The sequence below is a fragment of the Epargyreus clarus genome, unplaced genomic scaffold, assembly GCF_041222505.1.
Source record: "Epargyreus clarus isolate Ecla_fem2 unplaced genomic scaffold, WU_Ecla_fem_2.2 ptg000009l, whole genome shotgun sequence".
NCBI lineage: Eukaryota > Metazoa > Arthropoda > Insecta > Lepidoptera > Hesperiidae > Epargyreus > Epargyreus clarus.
In genome coordinates this window covers 15,813,251-15,840,283 of record NW_027332217.1, presented here as the reverse complement: position 1 = coordinate 15,840,283, position 27,033 = coordinate 15,813,251, and the positions used below count along the sequence as shown (strand labels likewise).

The window sequence follows — 27,033 nt, the reverse complement described above, 5'->3', positions numbered from 1 at the left end:
AACTTGTTTGCCGGCCGTCGTTATAAATTGTGGTAAACATACCACCACATTATAGACTATTGCTAGATGCTACTGATTAATATGAGTAATGAGCATGTCGCAATCAGACGCTAGTTTGAGAACTAGAGCTTAGAAGTAAGGAATAGTTAAATATTGGGAATGATTGACCCACAAAAGTGGCGCTGGTCGTAAAGCGCGCCAGATATATCCCAGTTCCCGCGGGACAGCGCGCGCGCACGCACCGCCGCCACACATTTCACCAACAACGTAAATATTTGCCGCATACATCACAACATCATAACACTGTCCAACTATTTTATTTAGTGGGAAAATATTAAGTGCGCCATGTTTTATTACCGTTATCCGGTGTTGCAAAGCGCTACCCTCGACGCGGTTTCGTGTAAATCTTGTTACTGAATTATTGGCTATTTTATTTATAGGAAGTCCGATTCGATTGCACAAATCGTACATATTTATGACAGTATCATTTCCAATCACACTGTTTGCAATTTTCTGTTCTGGGTTTAAATTCTTTAGTGGTGGTTGTTGAGGAAAAACCTCATCTCATACAAATGGTCACTTAGGTGAAAATTACTGTGTTTTTACATTAAATACTGTTAACCACCGTATTTTGAAGAATCGGTGCTTACGAGTGACGTCAACAGTGTGAAGCGGTGCGAAGGCTGCGCGTGTGACGCAATCGCGAGATATTTCGGTCACCGTGTTAATGAACTTGAAACACAAATACTGGTGACGTTTTCAAAATATCGCACGATTTTTCTGATGAGTTTGATAAAATTGAGCCTTAATAGATGACTCTAATTATTAAAGGTTCCAATAATTGTCTTTGTGGGCTTGAGAAGTAAAAGTAATGAAGATCTTAACAATTGCTTGGGACTTTGAATTAAGTTCTGTAAACGTCGTGAAATGAAAAATATTTATGAAACTTGTTTCAAGTGTACATCTTGTAAATGGGTTTGCAAATTAAATTAAAGATGTATGTCTAATTATCGAAGTAGATATATAGAAGATTAAGATGTCGCGACGTGAGACGCGTGTAGAGCGGGTGGACTACCCGCCGCCTCCGAGCAAATGCGCTAAGGTACTTAATGTAATTGTGATAATAAATAACAAACTAGGGCCATTCAAATATTTTAAATATTTATTATTTAAATGTGGCAGACGAGTATTCAGTTCACCTATTGAATTGATGGTAATTGACTAATGCCGCCCATGGACATTTATAATCAACTCCAGATAGAATTATATATTCCTACCTGAGGTCGGTCACAGATACGCCGCTACTCTTGAAGATTAAGCTGGAACGCTTCGGAAAACTAATACGAGAATATATCAAAAAATAGTCATAAAATAAAAGCAGAGCCATTCAACACAGAGGCGCCTTTCTGTTTTCTATTTTAATCCCCCATAAATCAAGATAATTAACGGCTGACAACATATTATTACTCTGGCAATCACATTCTTCTTAACAGATGGGCGTTATTTTAGACAAATTATGTTAAAAAAAATTACCCATCAAACAATGGAACTGGACGATTTTCGGTAGTCAAGAATTAAATGTCAATCTGTGGGAGGCAAAACATTGGATATATCGAGTATCAATAGACGGCCAATAAGATTAATTACGTATTTTCAATGTAAATTTGAATAATATGATTTTAAGATTTTTCGTTTTCTTTATATGTAAAAGTATTTTATTTTGCGAAATGCTTATCAGGTCCTGTATTACACATGGAAACTATGTTCGGTGGTGTTCTCTCACTTTGTGATGATCAGCCTGGTGGTGGCCTACTGCATCTTGGGAGCTGTTACCTTCGAACGCCTCGAGTCACAGCACGAAAGGGAGGTAAAGTTTACAAAGGGTACGAAATCTTTTATAAATTGTAGAAGATTTTCCATAATATTGCATATAATATTCATGAGTAAATTTAGCACTGAATTGAGTGGGCTTCTGTTTTTTTTGAGATTCTAATTCCCAGTTTAAAGTCAGGAATCAGGATCAAAATTCTAAATATCCACCAATAAGTAGCATGGATCGATTCCAAGTGATTTTGGAACATTGATTTTGTGGATATATTTTAATGCCAGGAGAATATATTATTTGGTGGACTAGTTAAAATATTCTACTTAATTTAGTTTGAAAATCAGTTCTAATAAACTATGTATATCCTATAAATATACTATTTTCACAAGTCTCAAAAAATATCTAATATTGTTAATTGGCATTTATGTTGCAAGCTAAAGCCCGATTTAAGCTCTGGATCTGGTGTTATTACAGGTGAAGATGAACATCTCCCAGATCCGCGGCAACACCACGCAGAGCATTTGGCTGATGACCAACCGAGTGCTGGTGTTCAACCAGACCAACTGGACTTCGGAAGTGGTCGGCATGCTCAAGGTGAACATATTGTGATACGAATAACATTGTGATAAGAATTAGACTATATTGAACTAGAACGTGGTAATCTCCAGAGTATAACTGAGTACAACTGTCCCAATTTTCATAATTTTGAATTTTTAATGTTTCTTATTTTTTTATGTGATGATTTTTGCACAAAGTGGCTTTTATATGAATCCAAATTCCGATCCGATAGTTTATGTAGCGATTCCGATAAACGTTCCCATTTATTCAAAGACTTAAAATAAACATCGGCGTGGAAATAGATCAGCTATCATTATCTCTTTACGCAGTAACACTTGTCTACGTAGAGACCATTATTTTCATAGTATATACAACGAGCTTTGCATAAGTATTCTGTAAATAATAATAGATCAACTTTAAATAACATCCTTTGAAAATGTTACCAGCTTTACCAGTTATTATTTGAAGTGACATGGCAAAGTTGACAAGTTTTAAAAACGCCTATTGAAATCATAGTGGCAACAGAAAGTTATGTGTGAATTGCATTCATTAGGTAATCTCTAAAGGCAAATATGTGATTGAATTAACCCTAATATTACGATTCGTTGAACTTTGAATTCAGTGATAATAAAATTAAAATAATATTTAACAAGTGATTCATACGTATTCAATAACATAGGCAATTATATAAATTAAAATGTTAGTCCCATTGCCATCATCATTTGCGTATAATTCATGAGAATTAAATTTTCATACTCGTATTTGTGTTATTTGTGTGCATCTCAGTTAGTGGTAGAAATATGAAGATCGCTTGAACAATTCGAGAACTGCTGCAAGTAAAACCAATTTCTGTTTGTTGCAAACCATATACTGAATGCTGTGCCTCATGAAAAGCAGTAGAATACAAGATTAGGTTGTTCCCAGGACTTCGAGAACGCCATCCTGCTGGAGATGAAGGTCCGCGGCTGGGACGGCAGCGAGAGCACCGAGCAGATCCAGTGGACCTTCACCGGCGCGCTCTTCTACTCCATCATCGTCATCACCACCATCGGTCGGTATACCTGCTACCATTTGCTTTAACTCATGTATATACGGACGGTATATCAGATTTCATATATTATAATTCATTTTTCACGCAAGGCAAAGTTCTACTTGCCGAAACAGTTGAATCACGAAGTATTAAATTCATTGTGCTTGCTAAGTAATAGATATTTTTACGTTTGACAATAATATGGACATTGGACAACCCTTAGGTATTTAGGTATCCATACAACAATTACTGACCCGTTGAAGAAAGTGTTCGATTTTTACGACTCAAAAATACTGAAGGCTAAATTTGAAGAACATCAGCGTGGAAGACGAATTTCGATTAACTTTCAGTTCACAAGAATCTTAGGAAAAGGTGACTATAAGGTACATTAATTTCATTATTTCGAGTGTAGAACTGTGGCAGTATATCATCAAAGGAAATGCCTCGAGCGCTGGCGGCGCGCCAGCAGCGCTCGTACGTCAATTTTTTATCCGCTCGCCAGTTCCACAACTCAGGACGGAAAGTAATTGGACAGATCCATATCATTAATCCTCCTACGCACGATTTTTTATATCATTGAACGATGAAAAAAATTTAAATAATGGGATGTTTGGAATGAAAAGTAACGATATTTTCTAGTGGTTTATTAGTCGGTGCGGCAAGCACATGACGTTTTGTTGCTTGTTGTGGTCTTCAACTTAACGCGTTCTGTGCTGTGGCGGGAGCACCCTGCAAGTGCACACGTTAAGACGGAGGTACCACATACCATTTATCATAGAGTACGCTGTTTTTTGCAACGTACATTACAGTTAGCACTAGAGTAGGTACATTCATTAGAACTAGAACAATAATATTTACATTCGAAGTGGTAACAATCACTGGTAAGCGTTTCACACAAAACGTAAACAAATCAGCGCCGAACGTTAATCACAGTTAATAAATTAGTTTTTTTGTTATCACAGTGCATACAATGTTCATTTACCGAAGAGGGGGTTTCTCGGTCCTATTTGCCCGGTCGGTCCTCCGGGGCCAACGAGAATTGATCTACCTGGTCCAATAATTCCTGTGGGGCCACCCGGTCCAACTAATACACCAGGATTTTGTCTTTGATTAAATCCTGCGGGTCCGATGATGCCGGTTGGTCCACCGGGTCCTGATAGCACTCCACGCCTTTGGGATCCATAAAATCCCGGTTGTCTGGGTCCAATTATGCCAGTAGGGCCACCTGGACCGACTAGAACAGGACGATTATATTGATTATACTGTGGTCCAATTATTCCGGTAGGGCCTCCTGGACCCACCAAAACTCCTCTTTGGGCTGATGCACTTTGCCTTATGTCCGATGGTCCGCCTGGGCCTACGAGCACTCCTGGGTTACGATTAACATTACCAGGTCCAATTATGCCGGTCGGTCCTTCGGAGCCAACTAAAACCTGTTGATTCTGTCCTGGACCTATTATACCAGTGGGGCCATCGGGGCCAACTAAAACTTGTGGATTCCGTCCTGGACCTATTATCCCAGTGGGGCCATCGGGGCCGACTAAAACTTGTTTGTTAGGAATTCCGATTTGTCCTGTGGGGCCTTCCGGACCTACGAGGACTTCCACTTGTGTCTGGCGTCTTCCATCGTTGGGTCTCTTGTTGACGCCGTCCGGTGGGGGTGGGAAGGGCCCTTCTATGTTTGTATGGCCAGGCAGCAGGGCCGGACGCTCATCGTCTACTTCATTGAAGAATTCTGAAACAATTTTGGCAGCACATAAGGCAATGACGCATAAGTATTATGAGGAATATTGTGTTAATATGAAAACAGCTGAATTAAATTACCTGAGTTTGATTGTATGTTCGGCGGGTTGTAGCAGCACAGATACTCATGAGTACCACACGCGTGCTGGAATGTTATAATAACTTCCATTAAATAAACATTACTTCGATAAGGGTATATAAGATAAATATGATTGAAATTTTGGATATTATTTATTCCTGCTTATTAACGAAACAAATATTAGTATGTCAAGTTTAAATTTAAGTCAATATTCAGAAATATTTTTAATAAATCTTTACATTGAGGTCTTTATTACCCGGAGTACATCTATGTATAAACCTATGTTCTACAATAAAGTGATTTGATTTGATCTGATTTATTTTAGTTAATTCTGTAGGTGTGTACACGAAAACAATCCGAAACAGGATCTCCTATGTACATAATCATATGTGTTTGTTTTCTGTATGTTTAAATGGCGCGTTACTCACATGTTTGTCCGGTACGGGGTTACAGTCGGGTCTGGATACACATTTGCAGTATTGTAGGGAATCCAGCGTCCCGTCTGATTCGATATTACTGGAAATACAAATTATATTGTAAATAATTAATGTTGGCGCCGGACTTAAGTAATACTTGTTTGGTAACTCGATTTTTGTATTCGTTTCCAAATATGTTTTTTTTTTGCAAATATGTAGGTACAACGATATTACATAAATACGTCGTGTATGTATATGCAATGCACCTGATAGCACATGCATAATTAACCTCAGATATGACAACAAGACGGCCATAGATGCTACTACCAACGTTAAGTTAGAATCACTTGAATAAGTGTTTCTCCCTTCCCACGACCTACAAATCAGAAAGCAGCTATGTTGGTGCTACCAAAGTCAAACCACGAAGGGTTCTCGTACTTTAAATAAAATATAATTATTCGTTATATACTACAAAATATCGTAAGTTGTTGAAGATGGTAGAAACCTCTGTGATTTGACTCCGGCAGCACCATCGCCACACCTATTCCTAACAGCAGTATTAGGCGCTGCCGTGTTCTGGTTTGAAGGGAGACATACTTTTCCGATGCGTAGCAGCTTAGTTCTCAGAGGAAGCGGCCCACCGTAGGTAGGACTCAAATTCGTCCATGGGTGGCAGTAGCCACCATCCGGTGGACTACATACTCGTCTGTTACTCTTTTTTTATAAAAAGCGGTACCTGTGATGTCCCGTGCCACTGGGGTAGAATCCCGGCCTGCGATACTGTGCGTTCTTGTTCGCCAGGTGCACGTGCACAGGGTAGCGACCCTGGCCGGGTGGGCGGTTGTAGAAGCCCGCGGTGTCGGTGGGTTCCCTGAACGGCACCTCGTCTGATTGAACGTTTTTGTTCCTGCTGTTGTCCTGGTTGTGTCTAGAAACATAAATAGTCAATTAATTGTTTAGTTTTATAAGGCGTTATATTTGTTATATTTCTCAAAGGATGATCATTTATAAATGAATTTGTAAGTCATAGAACTTTCCATTTATTTAGGATTCCATACACAAAGGGAAAAGTCGGAAATTGAGGTCGTTATACAAGAAACATATTTTGTCGATTTTCACTTTATCCACTAAACCGTAATAGGTAGATAGTTAAAATTTTCCTCAAGCATTTAACTACGTGAATGGCTGCTATCATAACATATACTAAAAATTAAAAAAATAAAATGGTGGTAGGTACGGAACCCTCCTTGCGTGAGCTCGACTCGCACTAGGCCAATTATTTTACATTCGTGACGTTAAATTTTAGTAAAGTGTGTTAAGGCGAATATTACATTATATGAGGGGTTTGAATATCAGGCATAGGATTTGTGATTTTCATTTAGATGATGTTAATATGTTAGTTTTGATTGCAGATGTGTACCGTTTATACTATGACATCAAACAGCGGTAGATCTCTTTGTGCTTCGAGTGACGCGGCACCACCACATCTATTTCTGTATTCTAGGAGCAGTTTGATGTGAAACCGTAATCAACTTTAGATTCATGACGTTGTCCATGGGCAATAGTACCACGGCTTACTGCGTTAAATTAAAAATGTTTTCGTGGAAAACCCCTACTTCCGCCTATGGATAAAATGGATTATAGATGCGTTGCTACCCCTGAGGACTAGTTCTGAATAGACTAGTGGCTCGTATTGATATATTTCCCTTACTACACCCTTCAAACAGAATACAGTAACGTTGAACACTTATAGTACCTATAAGGCAGAAATACGTATGGCGGCGGTGCCTCAGGATTTGAACCACGACGGGTTCTCTCAATGGACAAATACAGTACACATTTCACAAACAGATTTCTTAACTTATTCCAGATTATAATTGTTTAAAAGTAACCGGTAATTAGATTATCTGTATCTCAAGGCCTCTTGTTGAATGCCTCCTCGGATCGAATGCGAATGTCGGTCAGGGTGGAGCAGACAGACCCATTTCGCAAAGTCAGTAACTAGTAGTGTTCTCGAGTAAAAGTAGTTTACATAACACTAACCGAACTGCGGTTGTGGCTGTACTAATCGGTTTGCAATTGTTGGTAGAGATGGGAGAATGAGTGAAACAAACCATCAAGTAATAATTGATTTTTATCGATTTTAGAAATAATTGATTTTTGAAATTAAATTCTAATTAGCCGGGGTAGTCCCAAAAATGTGAAGACGAAAATAACCGGATTTCACAAAATTATATATTCTTCCGAAACCCGCGGGCCGCAAAGAGAGAGTCCAATTGCAGACCGTTCATTTAAATAGATTATTGTTATTTCAAAAATCGATTAAATATTCGATTATTATAAAAATCGATTATCTGTCACCTCTTTTAGCGTTGGTCAAACGTCCGCAAGTTGGTTGTGCGGTTTTGAAGTACGATGTAGTAATCCATTGCATCCATCTTTCTGGTTACATTCTATAGATATTTGTAATGTATTGTATTGTAATCTGCACGTAGATCTAGGTCAGTTAACAAGTGCAAAAAGAGTTCTTAGATGCCGGCAATGTATTGGCTTATCTTGGGTTGCGAATGTCCATGGGTTGCGAATGTCAATGCGACAATGTTTCGAAGTTCTCGAAGTCTCTTGACTTTGTTTGGGCAATATTTTGATATCATTCAAATCGCTATATCGTTTTAAGTTATAAAATATAACTTATACCGATATAGCGATATTAGCGATATTAACTTGAATATCTTTGTATTATAAAGGTTACAAAATAGGGTTTCTTAACTCTTGTATATTGAGCAAATGTTGTAGGAACTGAAAACTTGGAAAATACCCTAATCGGTATGCAATTTGTCATGCACTGTCGCAGTTGCATTACGATGTAAATGCCTTATATAATAATCCTCTTGCACCGACAACCGATTTGATAAAAAGGTAAATTAATTACAGTTCGATGTAAAATACTCAAAACAAATACAGTGTATTTTAGGGCATAATTGTTTTTCAGAATGGGGTATTATAGCTTACTCTATCTTTTGATTACTATCAAACGACGTCACATCGACATTAAAATGGCGACTGACGTTTTAAAAATACTTGATTAATAGACTATAATTGTATAATTAGCAAATGAACTGTCCTAATCTGTGTCTGTAATCGTCATAAACTACTTAAGGAATTTATTTAGGTACCAGCATTTTGAAAGAAGTTTATGATACTCGTACATTGCAAACAATTACCACAGAACGCAACTCCTATTAGATAATTACGATCATATTTACTGTTGCAATTAATCAAGTTAATGCAAATTGTGCAAGTGTTGAAGGAGATTGGAAACTGTTTGGGAATTCCCGCAGTGAAATAGCAAGTACGAGGTGTTGCCACTTCAAATTAAAATATGCTGCCTTGCTCCATTTTATTGTTTCATAATTCTGATGGAAATTCTGGGTTTTCCAAGTAATAGTGAAAACTATTAAATTTAACTGGAATTTAAAATGGCTATAACCAACAAAGTCGGTTAAGTTAAGACATCTTAATCAGGTGGCCTGCATTGATACTACAAAAGGCTCACAGTTATAGATTGCGTATATATATTATAAAAAATATTGTGAATAACACATACTTGTCAAAATAGTATGTAATAATAACAAATGCTAGTTAAATAATTTAATTTACGTGCATATATAGCAACGATTCTAATTACAGGCATTTTGTCACAATTTCATTGTCGCTATATTTTAGGGTCATTATACAATAATAAATATATACCCGACTATACTACTAATAATCTACTAAGACGATGCTACGAGTACTATCTACATCTACAAAGTATTATGTGTTTATGAAGGTCTATTAAGGTGACGAAAACACTAAATCAAATCAAATCAAATCAAAATTTTTTATTCAAAATAGGTTCTTTACAGATCACTTTTTGAATGTCAAAGCAACTACCACCACTTCACAAGGTGTTTCGTTATGGAGAAGAAGCGGCGAAAGAAACTCCATAACACACATCTTTTAAAAAAAATGTTTTTGACAATGTTACCTTAACGTAATGGTACATGTGGAGCTGGAGCTAATTCAGACCACACCGTTTTGTCAGTCAAATAATCACTTACTTTATAGTACGCTTTTTTACATAGCGTTAGTTTAACGACATGTTTAAACTTTTTTTCTGTGAGATTCAAAATGTGGTCGGGTATTTTATTGTAGTAGCGAATACAGTTGCCCACGAAAGATCTAGCCACCTTACATAATCTATGTTTAGGAATTGCTAATTTATTTCTATCACCATTTAGAGCGACATTCATCCCCGTACTCCTTACATTTGGTAGCATAAATTTAATACATTTAGTTTTATTAGAATTTAAGAGTAGGTTGTTTGCATCAAACCAGTTCTGAATCAAGCAAAGAGTTTCATTAATATCGTTCGTATCCTGTGATTGTCGTTTTACTCTAAACACCGAGGAAGTGTCATCAGCAAACAAAACAACCTCAGATAAATCCTTTACTACATTTGGCAAATCATTTATATAAACTAAAAATAGAAACGGACCTAGGATGGAGCCCTGAGGTACACCTCCATTGGGTAATGCTCCATTTACTTGCACTCGTTGGACTCTATTGTTTAAATAAGAATTTATCAACTTTAGAGAATTTCCCTGAATACCATAATATTGTAATTTTAACAATAAGGTTTTATGATCAACACAATCAAAAGCTTTAGACAAGTCACAAAAAATACCTATAGCATCATGTGCTTGTTCCCAACAATCAAAAATATGTCGCAGCAATTGAACACCAGCATCTGTGGTAGAACGGCCTTTAGTAAAGCCAAATTGCTTTTGATGTAAAAGATTATTTAGTTTAAAATGAAGCAACATTTGCTGTAAGAGGATCTTTTCAAAAATTTTACTTAGAACAGGCAGTACTGAGATGGGTCTATAATTGTTGGGATCTTTAGTATCACCTGCCTTAAACAATGGAATTATTTTGCTATGTTTCATTAAATCAGGGAAACAGCCCTGATCAACACACATATTAAAAATAGTGACTAAGTAGGGAGCTAAAGTTTTAATGATTGATATACAAACTTTTACTGACATTCCCCAAATGTCCTCTGTATTTTTAACAGTTAATTCTTTAAAAGCTTTTAATATGTCATTAATTAAAATATGTCTAAATTTAAATTTAATGTGACACTGACTTAAATTCTCTTTAAGGATGGTCACTGCTTTAATTGGGGATGATTTTAAAAATTTAGTAGTATTAAATGGTATATTCGAGAAAAAAGTTTCAAATTCTTGTGCAATTTCTTTATCTGAGGTAATCTGACCACGTTCAGTAGTACTTTACTGATACTTAATCTGCAAGTTCGTGTTTCGGCATTAATTATTTTCCAGATTGTTTTAATTTTATTATCAGCATTTTTTATTTTATTATGTATGAACTTAGATTTAGCTGTCATACAAACTGATTTAAATATTTTAGAATATTTACGAACATATTCATTGAAGTGAGGGCTACAGTTATTCTCTCTTTCACTATAAAGCTCGAAAAGTTTACTTCTACTTAGACGAATACCTTTAGTAGCCCATTCACAAAAACTAAGTCTAGTACTCTTTTCATACCTAACTTCAGAAAATATTTTTTTAAACTCTGTGTGCACTGTGGAGAAAAATGCAGAATATAAATTATTAACACAAGTGCTATGGTTCAGAACTGACAACTTATTTAGTAGCACTTTATTATATTTTAATAAACGGTGACTTGTAATTGGTCTATGAAGAAACTTTATGTTCCCTTCCTTGGATATGTTATATTGGATATGGACAGACTGCCCCTTGTGATCAGATTTAATCTGATTTATTATAGATTTTTCAACTACAGAGCAGTTACAGAAAATGTTATCGATGCAAGTAGCAGAGGATGAAGTCACCCTGGTTGGCTCAAAAAAACTATATTCTAAGTTATATGACCTAAATAAGGAAAGTAATTTTACTTTCAATGTGGTGTTTTCTAAAATATTCACATTAAAATCACCACAAACAACAACATATTTCTTACATTTGCAAATAATATCCAAAACATTTTCCATTACTATATAATTCTTTCCCCGAGGCAATTACTCCAATATAGTAACATGAGATGACGCACTGGCCATTGTTCCACAATGAATACTTGAATAGTGGGATCTAGTATTGTGATACAGAACAATTGCTAGGATGTCGGCCAAGGCGCCGAAAACCACTCAGCTGGAACTATGCATGTTGCTAATTATGCAACGTCTTTATTTTACGTTTATTTTTGCATACATTACTCATTGATTAATGAAGGTTACAACAAGCACCGGTTTGAACCATCAATGGACGCTTAATAAGATTATATACAGATCGGAAAGAAGTTGTATTGGAAGATTTAAATTATAAATGATTTTATATCCATTGCTGATTTTATAGAGTTGTATTATTATTAGCTTGTAGTAATGTTTTCAATGGATGAAGACATAACATCTAAGCGGATACATCAAATTTCGGGTTTTAATTCGTAAATTATGATGTTTTCATTGAAAACTAATCCAAAAGAATCCGTTTTATTTGGCATTTAGAATAAACAATACAGCTAACTCTATGATTGAACTGTATTGTTTCGAATATTAGAACTCGGCTAATGTATATTAACTAATGTTAATTAGTAAATTAATCTATCCTGTGATCTTGATACATAATATTGATGTTATCAATAATTTGATTTATTACATATGTTGCGTACAATTGGAACGAGTAGAGTTTAATTTGTTTGTATTTAATTTGTTTAATCACTTTGTTTAATAACACGAATATGATTCATTGTCTATAGGTTTGCTTAAAAATGTATAAAAACATAATTTGCATTAACCTGATAGGTCAATGATATTTGTAATTTGCAGGTTCATAAATACTTAGGCTTTGGTTATACATATAAAATACGTAATAGGTCCGTAAATCTAACTGTCGAGAGAGGAGCACCAAGGAATTAATTCTCTTTAAAGTTAGTTTTCAATAAGATGAATCAAGTTTATTATAAAACCTACAACGAATTGTACCTTATTCTGCAGGAGTAGCAATTTATACTGCTGTTATTAGGCAGAAACAGGTGTGGCGGTGGTGCCGCTGGAGTCAAACCACAAAGGGTTCTACCTTTAATAGCAATGTAGCAATACTCACGTGTCTCCGGGCAGGTCCACGAAGCGCACCTTGGTGTCGATGCGCACTGACGCGGCGCCCTCGGGCCAGGCCCAGCGCTCCGCCGTGCAGCTCGCCACACCCACCACCAACCACGCTGCTATACCTGGAAACATTACATTATTACTTTAACATATTAATTTTGATTTATTAATTATACGTGCGATTTGGTACGCAGTTATTTAATTTTTACTATGTATGCCTTAGTTTCCTTCTTTCTAGAGTGTGGTAACGTGGTACATGCTTTCAACTTAGGCCTTTGAGGTAAAATTTTAAAAGATCTATTGTCGCACGTGGACATTTGCAATAACAGAGAATTCACTAACATATTGCCGGCTTTCAAGTAGAGCTCGTTTCGCGCTATTTTACAAGGTTTTATTTTAAGAGCCCTATGTTAAAGAACTAAGAGAATACCTCAGGAGGAAATACATTCTACTTCTTGCACGTTCATAGCAAAAATGAACGGAAACAGTTGAAACAAATGTTGATATTACAGACTGATAATTTTGGATACATTACAAATTTCTTGTGTTGTTTATGGCCAATCTCTATCACTTTTATCATATTTTATTTAGCTGCTGAATAGAAGAAGTTATATAAACATATAACACTTGTATATATCTTATCCTTAAGTCTAGCGCGTTACTGGATAATTGAGGCATTGTGCGGCGTGTTGCTCAAACAAAGGCAGCAATTAACCATAACATCAGCCCTTAGACTCAGTCTTACTATGAGTCACGCTTCCGATGTTTATAAACGGAAAATAGTAAAATATGCGATGATTTTCCGGAAACAAAATTAAAAAACTAATTTATAAATAACATAGGTGCCTTTTATGTATATTTAAGCACTAAACTAAAATTAATGTATGGAGTTAAGATAAAGATTTTATAATTATTTATAGGTTTTGAATTAAATTTTACAGTTTTTATAGATTTTCCAGTTATTCTATTTTACAGCCTTTTTAACTATTTGAACGGTGGGTATATTTTGTATTGTATAGCATAATTCTACTTAGGTCAATAAGTTCTTATAACAATTTGTAGAGTTCTTTACTTATCAATCCAACCGATAACAATTAAACAGATATTTTTAACTAAGATATAATTAATAAGATTATGTAGCGTAGTTTTCGAAACAATGTAATCAAAAATATTTTCTTGCTAAATTGTTTTACAGAAGTCACAGAAATTACTGTGTTGAATTAATGTAATTTTATCAACCTTTTCCTAAAGCAGTACTCGATTCAAATACGTAGTAATTGTAGACATAACAGCAAGTACTTCTTCTCGGCACATTTGATTACTTAAAGCAATTCACAGTGTGCAGAATGTTGTAACATGTTACGTTACGATTGTAACGTTACACACCTCTCGTTGTTGCGGCATTTAGTTTTATTAATTGAATAATGGATGCAATAGAAGTGATTTCTTTGCAAAATAAGAGGAATCTGATTTAGACCTGGCAATCAATAAATGTACAAATTAAATCGTCCGTCTGTTTGTCTGTCTAATGTTTTTAGTTGGCCAATATTTAGTAAAATGTTTTTTTTATTGTTTCCTTACCTAATAGGATGTTCATATAAAAATGCAATTTTAGAGACACACCTCTACCTCATGCACATATTTTGTTCTAACGTAAAAATTTGGAAAATATGAATTTGTCATAATTAATAATAGTTTTATATTTATATTGATTATGGATACCTATTTAATTTCAATAAATTAAATATAAATTAAAATTTACAATAATTTATTCTGTCCCGGATACGTTATATATTTTTATAGCGACTTGGCCAATAACCAAAAAGTGTTCGTGGACCAATAATATAACCGATTGGATAAAACCTCACAATTAACAAATTTTAATATATTCGATGAACTTGTTAAATAATATTTGTCACTCAGATAAAGTTTTAAACTTAACCATAACCGGCACTTAAGGTTTTCTCGGCACTTGTTTATCAAGATTATAAGCCGAAGGAGGATCTTATTTACTAAATAATTGGACAACCATTTATCGTGCATAATAGAGATATTTCCGTTTCCAAAAATGTAGTCGTCCTTAAAACCCCTTTTCGTCTAGTAATATAGAAATAAATGTTTGTTGTATGCATAATGCATAACACGTGCTTCGTTCTATTTGGCTAGTTTTACGATTTTCTGCTAAATACTATATTGTAATAGGGTGGTGGGCGAGGATGTCGTAAGGAGCCCGAGGTCTGTCCGAGGCTGCTGAGCCTTTTAGGGCTCAACTCGATGACATAAAATAATTGTGAATAATTCTTCACCTTCGCTTGTCAGGTGTAAGGCTGTCTTGAAGATTTATATTTGCGATTGGTTTAAATTATATGACGTATTTTGACTAAAATTAATTTTGATTTATATTTTCTTGCTGTCCTATTTTTAAAGTAATGCTTTATATTATTGTAGAGATTTGTTTTTAATAAGCCCTCTACTTTGATGTTATAAAAACAGACATATATTGGATCATAAATACCAAGATCTACAATAGAAATTTCGTATTTTCATTTCCGGTTCACCAGGTATCGAACCCGGCACTTTGCTCGTTGCACCGATAAAGCGAATAATTGATTATCATATTACAATTGTTTAGTGATTGTAAAATAAAAATAAATCATCTTAATTCAATGTGTATCTAAGTGATTAAAATTCCCAACATAAAAATACAATAAGTAATAAATAAAATAAATAAAGAAGAAAAATACTGACCGAAATACATGATAAAAGCACTATATAAAATCAACGAGAAAACATAATAGCACTATAAATTATATTATTATTAACTTGGCACGACTGCACAGCGCGCCCTCTGTTATGTAACTGAGCTGAGCAACTTGCTCTAAGCTTTGCACTGCAGTTTCAGTTGCGCAGCGATATTTCTGAATTCTTTGCAATCCGGTCAATGATTGGTGCAATTACGAACAATCGTACGTGATAGCTTATTTTGACTGAAACTGCATGAATGGATATAAATAATGCCGTTTATATTTATAGGCGTGTGGAGATAGGTACAGTCGAAGTCAAAATAATGTACAGATGGCTCACATATTTTACGAGTATTAAGTTGATTCGACCATAATAATTATCATTTGTTATCTTATACGATAGAAGACAGTATTTATTCGACACGTTATATATTTGATTTAATATATTACATGTCATCTTTGCCTTATTTATAGTTTTTATTTGCAAACATATTCGACATTTTTAATTCAATTTCTATTCATACATTTATATTTTTTGTCTTGTAGTTTAAATAATATTTTAACGTATAAAAATACTATTTTTATTGCAATTTTGGAAGCAATAAGTAATTTTTGTCTGACAGATTAAGGACGTACATCGCGTGCATCGAATAATTAGATATGAATCATATTTAATTTTAAGCAGCCTCTTAAGTTGAAGGTCTCGCTTCAGACCGCGTCTGGGGAAGCCCTAAGGTCTTCTCGTGCGTACTGACCTACATTTGGGAGTTTCTTATTAACAATATATTGTTGTTCTGACCTTCACTTAAATGATTTTAGGGTTTATTTGTTCCTCTTCAATGTTGATATCAGCATAAACATTTATATACACATATACATATCGGATTGATAATATATAATCGGGCTTGCATGTAGTACAGGGTACGAATCCTAAGCATTTCAAGTTCTTAGCTGTAAAAGAAAATATTGTGAGGTATCTTATATGCCTGAAAGTTCTGTAAAAAATGTACAGCTGTATAAAGGTGTGAAGACTACCTAATCGAACGTGGTCAATGTGGTTGACTATAGTTTAAACCTTCTCACTTTGAGATAAGACCAGAGATAAAAATTATGGTGTTATGATGAAGAATATGTTGCAGTAGCAGTGACTTGTGACTGAAAATATACTTTCAAATTAGTTGCAAAACTCAATTGAAGTGTTAGATATAATGGAATAGTAGTAGAGTGAGTGGTAAAACCCAACATTGCCCGCGGCTACTGAGCCGGCGGCCACTCGGCCTACATTAGGGCGGTATTTGCCAATACGAGTATGTGGTTGTTTACTAATAGGCAAATACTACATGAATGTAGGTACATTACCCTATTATGTATTATCCTACACACATACGTGTTTATAAACGAGTTTATGAATTAAGGAACATACTCGCCTAAATTTTTTATCAAATTAAAAAAGTACTTTTACTTAATATGTTAAAATTAAAGTTTAACGTAACGAACTATAACGTATTGGCTCTATGTTCAATTTAAGTAATTATTTTATTTTTGTATATTGAGAGACGTGCAAGTTATCGTATGTAATTATTATAATTCTTATACATTACCGTTATTACGACTAATTTTCTTTATGTAATATTAGGTTCAGTTATCGTTTTTTATCGAATTAAGTGTGTTTAGTTTTAGGTAGTATTTTCCATTTGACATTACCACAATAAAACTTACGCTAGTATTGTTTCATGAGATAGATATTGATCTTGTGTTTTCCAAGGACTTGAATTTCCCGTCATTATCCCAATTTACCTTCCATCTGTTTGTCTGTCGATTGTAGTAAGAGGTCGGCCTCGGTGGTATCCGTTTCAAATAATATGACGGAAACACAGATCAATAAATACATATAAAAACCAGATCCACTTATCCATAATAACCACTAACAAAAAACGCCATGGGTTCGAATTATACCACTAATTGCATTCGCGTGTTTTTCTTAAAACAAGAATCATAGTAGTTTACAATGGGAGTATAAGTAATAATTTTTTATATAATTTGATATTTTCATGAAAAAGTGTCTTTTTTTTCGTTCAGTACGTTATTTTTTGGTTTTAAAAAGTTTCTTTACATATCTTAGTATTTAATTATCGTCATGTAGTCAGAATTAACCCTAAAATTCTAGAGTATCATTAGCGTGTAAATAGTAGGTATTCGAGTGTCGTGTGTTCAGCAAGCAGGCGCGAATTAATCTTAGTGATCAAGGAACAATAGCCTCGAGATAATCACCATGTGATGGTTACTTCCACAATTGTTAGTTATATCAAGTGCCTGTGACATGTTGACCTATAATATTACGTCATTGTTATTAGCTGTATCGCTTAATTATTAACAGTTTTAAAGGTGGTAGAACCCTTTGTGGTTCGACTCCGGCAGTACCACCGCCACACCTATTACTACCTAATAACAGCAGTGTTAGGCGCTGCTGTGTTCCGGTTTGAAGGTAAGGGAGACAGACTTTTCCGAGGCGTTCCAGCTTAGTCTTCAGGGGTAGCGGCGCATCTGTGGCCGACCTCAGGTAGAAATATCTAATCCTATCTGGGGTTGATTACAGATGTCCATGGGCTGCAGTAGCCACTTACCATCACGTGGACTGCATGCTCGTCTGCTACTCCTATATTATAAAAAAAAAAGTTTTATTAAAGATTGATGTAGTAAAGAACGGGTCCTCCAGAATGAGAAGGACTACTTGGTTGACGTCACACACATTCGAGGTTTTGTTAGGATATGTTAGGTATGCAAGTTTTATAGTGATTATTGCCTTAATTAAGCCTTGAAAGAATAACAGAATTACTTGAAACTATTACAGGGAATTTCTAATACGAATGCTTTCAAAAATTAGAGGTAGCGTGCCTGGAATTCGAACCTCAGACCATCAGATTGAGGGGCCGGATTTCAAACTACTAGTCTTTAACTCTTGTAAACAATGTTGAAGTTAAATTCTTACCTGTAACCCACCGATGTACAGTGATAACTGGATAACCTTCAACTGCCACCTTCGACACTATGACCTTATTCCCAGGTAATGATAAAATTATCTTTTACTTAGCAATCAACAATGGGTATATACTTTGCTAACTTTAAAACAAATCCTTATCATTTTTTACACAAACTACTACTTATAATAATTTTGAGTATTTATTTATTATTTTAATGGAATAAATATATAATCAACCTCAGATAAGATTAGATATTTCTACCTGAGGTCGGCCACAGATGCGCCGCTACCCCTGACAAATAAGCTGGAACGCCTCGGAAAAGTATATCTCCCTTATCGCACCCTTCAAACGAGAACAGAGCAGTGCTTAACACTACTGTTAATAGGCATGTTAATAGAAATAATTATGATGATCGTGCCGCCGGTATCGAACCACAAAGGGTTCTACCACCTTTGTTTGATAAGTAGTTTATAGTGGCAATGCTTCGAGGTACAACTGTAGCGGCATTACCATCACAGTCATTTTTGGCTTGCAACATACCCAGTTTTAAAAGTTGAATAATGTGGTAAGACAGACATGTGGTCAACTGAATCCTCAGGACTCCGATCTATCTGACTTAACATCTACTCACTCTATATTTCTTTACTTTTTTATTTATTTATTTCCATTTAATTCAGACATAGTCCATATTTTGTTAGTATTTACATTGTACTTAAAAACCTATGTTAGTAAAATTTATTATAATTAAAAAGAAGAAACAAAAAGTAATAATAATAAATAACAAATATAACATAACAACTAAAATTATTTTCTATGCGACATTCCCGCGGAGATCACGTGAATTATTACATAGATAAAATATTTTATGTTCAGGGTATGGTCACATAGCCCCGAAGACCCAGACGGGCAAGGTGGTGACCATCTTCTACGCCATCCTCGGCATCCCGCTGATGCTGCTCTGCCTCTCCAACATCGGAGACGTCATGGCTTCTTCCTTCAGGTATTCATGTACATGTAAATAAATATAATTGTGTGTAACTGTGACGTCATAAAGCAGTATTTATTTTTTTTTAGTGTACGAGCGACAATGCACTCTCAATGCACAATACTCGAGTGACATTTTATGACGAGGATCGTCGTCAGCGACGGTGGTCAATGACACTCATGTGTTAGCTTATAAGTCTTGAGAAAAAAACTAAACCTTTTTCCATCCTAGGTTGAAATCGACAAATCGCATTTTTTCTTCAAAAATATTATGTTTCTTGCATTAGGAATTGTAGAGCCATAAAGAAATATTTTTTGATTTATATAAATTAAAATTAAATTAGATTTTGTGGGGGTTTGTTTGATACTTTTTAAAGAAGTACTACTATTTCTTTACATGGATTCTCTAATTGTCCTACCGCTGGGCAATGGAAAAAGGACTTCCTCATAAGTATGAAGACTGCATGGCCTTTACTTTTTTGATAATTTATGGTATAGTTCGACATTTTCATAAAGTGTACCATAAATGTATACATACAGGTTCCTGTACTGGCGGGTGTGTTGCTACGTGTGTACACGTCCGCCGAAGCAGAGTCACCGACATAATGCGAGGTTTGTTTCTTTTATTTATCATATGTGCTTCGTTTACAACATACTGCTGAGCCTGAATCTTTGCACAATGAGAGAGAGAGATTGCTCTCCCCCAGACTCCTGTACATATGAGTGGAGGACGATAGGGTTAAAGGCTAATTTTTGTTGGATACTTTCAAACTGACCATAAGATATAGATAGTTACTATGCATTAACAACAACCGGGACTTACGGCTTAACGCAATCACGGAAGTAGGGAAACGAGCTAATGAACTGTCACTCATCAATCCGGCTGACTTACATATGAGCTGACTTTCCTAATTCTCAGGGGTGGCAACACGTCTTTGATCGACATTGGGTAGAACCCTTGCTTTATAAAGAGTCGGTTACAGATGTCTCTCGACCGCTGTGATCACCTTCCACCAGATAGTCTGCAATCTGATTTGCTACTAATATATACTTAAAATAAAAAACTTTCATCCATAGTCGACGTCGCATCATTTTATATCATTGAGCTACACAACGACGCGCTGTGTGCTTCAATGCCTATATTAAATCAGTAACAGTGTAATATAACATTGCGCGCAGACGTTCCATGCGCGCCGGCAGCGCACGCGCGTCCACCCGCCGCCGCCGCCCGCTAGAGCGCGCGCACTCCGACACTGACTGCAGGTAATGTCATCTATACTTTATATTACATACAGATATATTACATTAAAGTGTCATGTCTAAATAATAGCACAGATTAATAAATAGTTACTCAGATTGATCAGACAGATCAATATCATAATCAGAAATAAATAAAAAAAATGATGCAGTTTGTCAAAATCGGGCTCGTAACTCCTTTCAGCATTTTTCGCTCATCGTTATTGCTTCGGCCTTAAAGACTCAATTGACAAATTTACCCTGTATACCACTTATGTGTGTAGATATCGCGACAGTGGCTACAACAGCGCCCGGACGCGACGCTCGCGCCAGCCGCCGCCGCCGACGCCCGCCGCGCCGCCGCCGCGCACGCGCTCGCAGCCGCCCCTGCACGCTCGCCCTCATGGTATATGAACAGCTCTTAACAGTTTATATGAATGTAGCTCTGTGATCAATCTGAATGACCACCAAAGTATTCAGTAGTAGATACATTGATAACCTTTTTACCCGACTGCCAAGGAAGGGTTATGTTTTTCGCGCGTATCTTGTATGTTTGTCTTTCTTTATTTGATCCGATCTAACAAACGGCTGGATGAATTTCGACAGTTAAGGTGTCATTATATACGTCTCAATGACCCGAGTGTCCTTAGATAGGTGTTAGAAAAAAATAAATAAAATGGCGGATTTTTGGCGCGAGATAGTAACACATTTAAAAAAAAAAGCTAACTGAACGTATCGAATAGGGTATCATATGAAAGGAAATTAAACGGAGATTATAAAAACATATTTGTACATATATAAAACAGCAAGGTGACTGACTGACTGACTAACTAAATGAATTTTTCATTTTTTAGAAATCAAAGTACAGCCAAAACCACTCAACTTAGAGTTCTGAAATTTTGCACAAAGGTTCGCTATATAGCGTAAATAAGTACTATGAAAGGCCTTTTGGAAATTCTACCCCTAAGAGGGTAAAATAGGGAAAAACAGTTTTTTTGAAATCCATTAATTTTGAAGCAACTGCTACAAAATTTAGTACTTGGCTTTCTGGATACGAACAAGGACACACCTATTTATCCCCATCCAAAAAATTAACCCCGTAGAGGGTAAAATAGGGGATAAAAGTTCATTTAAACAATCGTCAATTTTGAAGCAAACACTATGAAATTTTGTATTTGGCTTGTTAGATAAAAATAATGAAATGTAAACGTAATGGGTAGACCATTACGAGGTAAAATAATGACCGGAACTTTGAATTACTGAAGTTATATATTTTATGGAGCGTAAATGGTGGATTGTTTTTGCGAAACACGTTTTAAAAAAGTTAACCAAACCTATCGAGTACGATATCAAAATAAAGGAACTTATAAGAGATTACACATACATAATATAATATATACATATATATATAACTCATCGAGATGAATGTCTGACTAAATGAGTAGTGTTGCTGTGATAAAGATCACTGCAAAGGGAAATCGCTGAACTTTAGAGTGCTGGAATTTTACTCATTGGTTCTTTATATAGCGTAAATGAGCACGAGAATAAAATAGAATAATATGTTTTAACGTATTTTGATTTTGAAGCAGACACCTACTATGAAACTTTGTACGTATTTGGCTTTCTGGATAAAAATAATAAAACGCCTATTTCACCGTTTTTGGAAATTCTACTTCAGCTTTTATAGTGCAGTCGGGTTTTTTGATTTTTTAATTAATTACTTGTTCGAAATGGCAGTCAATGATATATTGGTGTCAGTCAGAATATGACGGCCTTTCATTTAAAGCCAGGCGAAGAAAATTACATGTATAATTGAATTTCATTTTCAGGCTCCAGGGATTATGATCGCGATGACCGATCACCGGTCCGTTACGAAAAATATGGAAGAGACACTTACGAAGAGGAAGATGGTAAGTTACGTTCGTTTATGATATAAATAACTTAAACGACGGCTTATTGTAAAAATTTAATTACTCTTTTCCTTTCGCAGAAGAATACCCGAAAGTGTCGTTGCCTCTTCTAGACCTGCACGCAGCATTGAACAATTTGGAAGACTATAAAGTTAAACTTACATCCAAACCAGAGCTACGGAGTAAATCTTTGCCGAGGCCAGCTAAGCTGAAGCCCGAATATGGACCACGACGAGACTTTGATGATCAGAGGCACTACGAGTTGGATGATGGGAAGGAAGCATTTGAAATGCATGACCTATGTGACGTTGACTATGAAAACTACAAGGAGAGGAAGGCTCTGGAAGAAAGGGATAGGCGACGAAGGGAACGGGACGACAGAGATTATGGTTACAGGGATCGAGGATACGATCCGGAAGATGACGATTTTGAATTTGACATTCCACGAAATCGCAGATTTGACAGAAGGTAAGATAATTGTGCAAAATACTACATGCCTGAGTTCTTAAAATAAGCTTTCGAGGCCGTGTGTTACATACTGATCCGCACCAGAGCGATGGACTATAGCCTAACCCATCTCACTCTGAGAGTATGAATTGGTGGACGAAAAATGTTAGAGGAATATTATTTAAATCTGAGAAACGATGAAAATTCAATTATGTTATGTTTCTAAACTAGATGGTTTACTGTTTGTCATCTTATTTACTTAATTTTAGATATGACCGTGGCAGATCAGAATACTATGAAAGGGATATAGAAGATGGTGGTGAGAGACGAAGAAACCGTCGCGCGCGTAGCGCCATCTATGATTATGAGAAAAGAGAGGACTGGGCTGAGGAGGAACGAGATTTGGAAGGAGGAAGGCGGAAGCGGTTACGAAGACTGTATACTGTCGATGATAGCACTAGATCACCATACCGATATGTAAGAGTTCTTACTGACATGTTTTCTACATTGCTGTAACCGATAAGTGTATCCATTTAGATATAGCTTATAAGATACATATTGTTACTTGTAGACTTGAAATACAAAATTGGCATATGAAATCTCTATTGGTGATGTTATGTGATAAACACCAAGTCTATCATTAAAATTAGAAATTTAAAAGCGATCGAAGAAGTAAAATGTAGCAAAAATATTTCTCCAAGGTGTTGCCTTTTCCCTACGCGACAGAATTCGTAATGAGGAAATCCTTAGGCGAACGAAAGTTATCGACATAGCTTTCAAATTAAGCAAACTGAAGTGGCAATAGGCTGGCCACATAGTTCGTAGGACAGATAACCGATGGGGTAAGAAGGTTCTGGAATGGAGACCACGCCTGGGCAAAAGCAGTACAGGACGCCCCCCGACCAGGTGGACTGATGACATGATGCGGACGGCGGGTAACCGCTGGATCCAGACGGCTCAAGACCGGTCGTTGTGGCACAGATTAGGGGTGGTCTATGTCCAGCAGTGGACTTTTAAAGGCTGGTGGATTGATGGATGTTACCTTTTATGCATTCACTAGGTCTATCGATATTACTTGTTTAATTTTATTTACTGTTAATGTTTTGACAGACACCGTCTCCGGAAAAAGAAGACTGGAGTGATGAAGTAGGACCTATCAGAAGGAATCGCCTGCCAGGTGAATATTTTTGAAACAGTTTTATGATTAAAATTCTTCCATGAAATAGATATAAGTTCATGTGTATGTGGCGGTACTTTTACAGTTGTATTCTGTACATAGGATAGTTTTAAAGCTTACAAAATATTTTTCTAGCGTGGGGTTCTCGTCAGTCGGATATCTATCCAGTACCACTACAATCACAGACCAAGGAAGAAGTGAGTAAAATACCAATTTATTACCAGATCATGTTTATTCTAAATTGTATACACATTCCTATGAATGAGATAGAGGCCCACTAAGACAAGTTTTCCCAAAAAATAACACGTGATTGGAATTTACCAATTAAATATTGGCACTGGTTAAAATTGACATCGATATTAGCATAATTATCATTTATAATACTTATGCCGTATCCGCACGCTCGCTAGAAATCTCAAGAGGCCATTACGAATTCAAAGTATTAATCAATCAAATGTGTGAATATGAACTTGAACTTGTAGCTGATTCAATGGAGTGTCGGTTTTAGACTTTTTAGGGCAAATCACAGGAAATTTCTGCAAGTGTTTGTAACCCGTTTACACGTTAGTAGAGATCTCAAGTTTGCGACAAGTAACAAGTTTGCGGAAGCAGCATTGAATATTAAATTAACTATACATTCAATTTGCATGCTCCATAGCAAAATAAGAAGACATTGTTATCATTAAAAGCGTAGTACAAACTTATTTGCAAATAAAGCTTATTTTGATTTTATTTGAGTTGGATCTTCCTCAGCAATCACATGAAGATTTATGTCGTTTGTTTGTAGATAAAGCCGGTCCCGATCTGGCTGTGCGTGTTTCTCGTGGCCTCCTACATCGTGGCGGGCACGTTCCTGTTTAAGCGGTGGGAGGGCTGGGCCTACCTGGACGCGGCCTACTTCTGCTTCATCACCCTCACGACCATTGGCTTCGGTGACTTCGTGCCTGCTCAGGTCTGTATAATAATTCACATAATATATTTTTTGTATGTTTAAAGTACCACGTGAGTAATAAGGTACTTTATATAGAAGTTTGTGTCAAGAAATTTACTATTGACTCCGAATAACCTGGGAGCCTTTCTTGAGGTCGAGTCAGACTCTACGTCAGACGACTAAGTTGAAACGCCTTATACTAGTAAACCTACCTTTCATCTACTATCAGAAAAAAAATAATCATAATGTGGGCGCACCAACAATACAAAGTGTTTTACCGACCATTACATTATTTTTATAAAAGATAAGCTAAAGGAAGTCAGCCGAGACACTGAGATTAGCTACTAGAGCAATTAAAGTGATAATACATTGAGTTTGAAGTACCTATTGATATTTTATATTGACAGTTCATAAAAGGCTCTGTCAGGCTCGATAGTACTTTATAATTCATTATAATATTATCTTCATGATTAATAAATTCCTGAATTTAAAAAAAAAACTATTTCTTTTTATTGAAGTGAAAAAATGCAAAAGTACTCGTGTTCTTGAAGGAAATTTTGTGAATATAATAATGATGTTATGATTTATACTAGGGTGTATACAAATATTTATATTAATGAAATTTTAGTTAAATAACTAATAAATGAAAATATTATAAGTTATAAATGAAGTTAAAAGTTTTTCAGAGCAGTAAGAGATTCAGAAAAAAAAACGCCCACACTAATAATTGTATCGACTACTTCTTTAGGAGTCCTTTACGGTTGTTCTTTCTTCATTATCTTCCAGGGTCAAAGTGGAGCTGCAGCAGACGCCGTGCACTCCATAGCGCTGTGCTCGCTGTACCTGCTGTTCGGCATCGCGCTGCTGGCCATGTCCTTCAACCTGGTGCAGGAGGAGGTGCGCGCCAACGTGGCTGCTGTAGCCACGCGCCTCGGCATCATCAAGCCACGGGACAACCCTGAAAATGATTATTGATGTAGCATTAATATTTATTTTAGTATTCTTTAGCAAATTGGCTTTGGCGAACTTAGCATCAAGTGGTAGGCCACAAAATTAGAATTTTACCAAGTCCGTTCATAAGATTTCAGGCCTGTATTATTAATTTAATTCAATGAAAATTTATTGTATTCTTTTTAAATGGGAATAGGAATCACTACCTATTATAAAATTTATATTGTAGTAACTGTGAAAAAATAACCAACTTCAAAATTAAATTCTGTATTATCTTCTTTTAAAGACGTAATTTATGGGATTCAATAACAAACTTCACTTTTTCAAAAGTTAAAGATTTTATGAAATCGCTAGTATTTACGTTATCGTATTCTGAAGTATTACATGCTAATATTCATTTACTTACTTCAGAATGACTATGAAGAAGAATTAATAATTATTTAATAATGATTTAATAAGACTTCAGTTCAGAGTGCTTATACTATTAATATTAATGTAAATTAAGTATAACCTGTATTGTACTTATGTGTTGTGTGACATGTGAATATAAAAATAAATGTAGTACAAACGATTAATACAATTTCAGGAAGGTGAATTAAATGGATGATACACGTGACGAAATTTTATTACGACCTAACCTTGCAAGTATATAATATTGATTAATTCAGATAACATTGGACGCTGTAAACGTCCTAATTAACGAAACGGCAGATAAGATAAATCTATCCCTGAATACTATTACAAAACTGTCGTTTGTCTCATTGGTTGTCAGGACGCTAAACCAAATTCAGTATTTGACTGAGTTTTAGGTGTTTAAATATTTATCTTT

General features: G+C 35.6%; 2 protein-coding genes across 2 annotated transcripts; one reads left to right on the top strand and one right to left on the bottom strand.

Moving 5' to 3' along the window:
- Positions 1-945: 945 nt before the first annotated feature.
- Positions 946-27,033, top strand: galene (potassium two pore domain channel subfamily K member galene). The gene is made up of 15 exons (XM_073076869.1): positions 946-1,102; positions 1,739-1,867; positions 2,300-2,419; positions 3,308-3,434; positions 19,442-19,568; positions 20,093-20,164; positions 20,732-20,815; positions 21,073-21,194; positions 22,618-22,698; positions 22,779-23,166; positions 23,415-23,622; positions 24,256-24,322; positions 24,458-24,519; positions 25,110-25,274; positions 26,040-27,033. The coding sequence occupies exons 1-15, from the start codon at positions 1,037-1,039 to the stop codon at positions 26,226-26,228; spliced, it is 2,007 nt and encodes a 668-aa protein (XP_072932970.1). The 5' UTR covers positions 946-1,036; the 3' UTR covers positions 26,229-27,033.
- On the bottom strand, positions 4,170-15,811 carry LOC140745095 (uncharacterized). Its single transcript, XM_073076867.1, has 6 exons — positions 15,592-15,811; positions 12,842-12,965; positions 6,388-6,579; positions 5,664-5,751; positions 5,238-5,301; positions 4,170-5,148 (listed from the first exon to the last, which is right to left on the bottom strand). Exons 1-6 carry the CDS (start codon positions 15,599-15,601, stop codon positions 4,388-4,390), a joined length of 1,239 nt encoding a protein of 412 aa, XP_072932968.1. The 5' UTR covers positions 15,602-15,811; the 3' UTR covers positions 4,170-4,387.

Bases quoted from the DNA above. Each gene is read 5' to 3' on its own strand.
- LOC140745095 (XM_073076867.1), bottom strand. The intron at 6,580-12,841 runs GTGAGTATTGCT...TTATGTTTCTAG, and splicing joins GTGGACCTGCCCGGAGACAC to ACACAACCAGGACAACAGCA. The intron at 5,302-5,663 runs GTGAGTAACGCG...ATAACATTCCAG, and splicing joins ACCCCGTACCGGACAAACAT to CACGCGTGTGGTACTCATGA.
- galene (XM_073076869.1), top strand. From the start codon at position 1,037: ATGTCGCGACGTGAGACGCGTGTAGAGCGGGTGGACTACCCGCCGCCT. The intron at 22,699-22,778 runs GTAAGTTACGTT...TTCCTTTCGCAG, and splicing joins CACTTACGAAGAGGAAGATG to AAGAATACCCGAAAGTGTCG. The intron at 23,167-23,414 runs GTAAGATAATTG...ACTTAATTTTAG, and splicing joins AATCGCAGATTTGACAGAAG to ATATGACCGTGGCAGATCAG.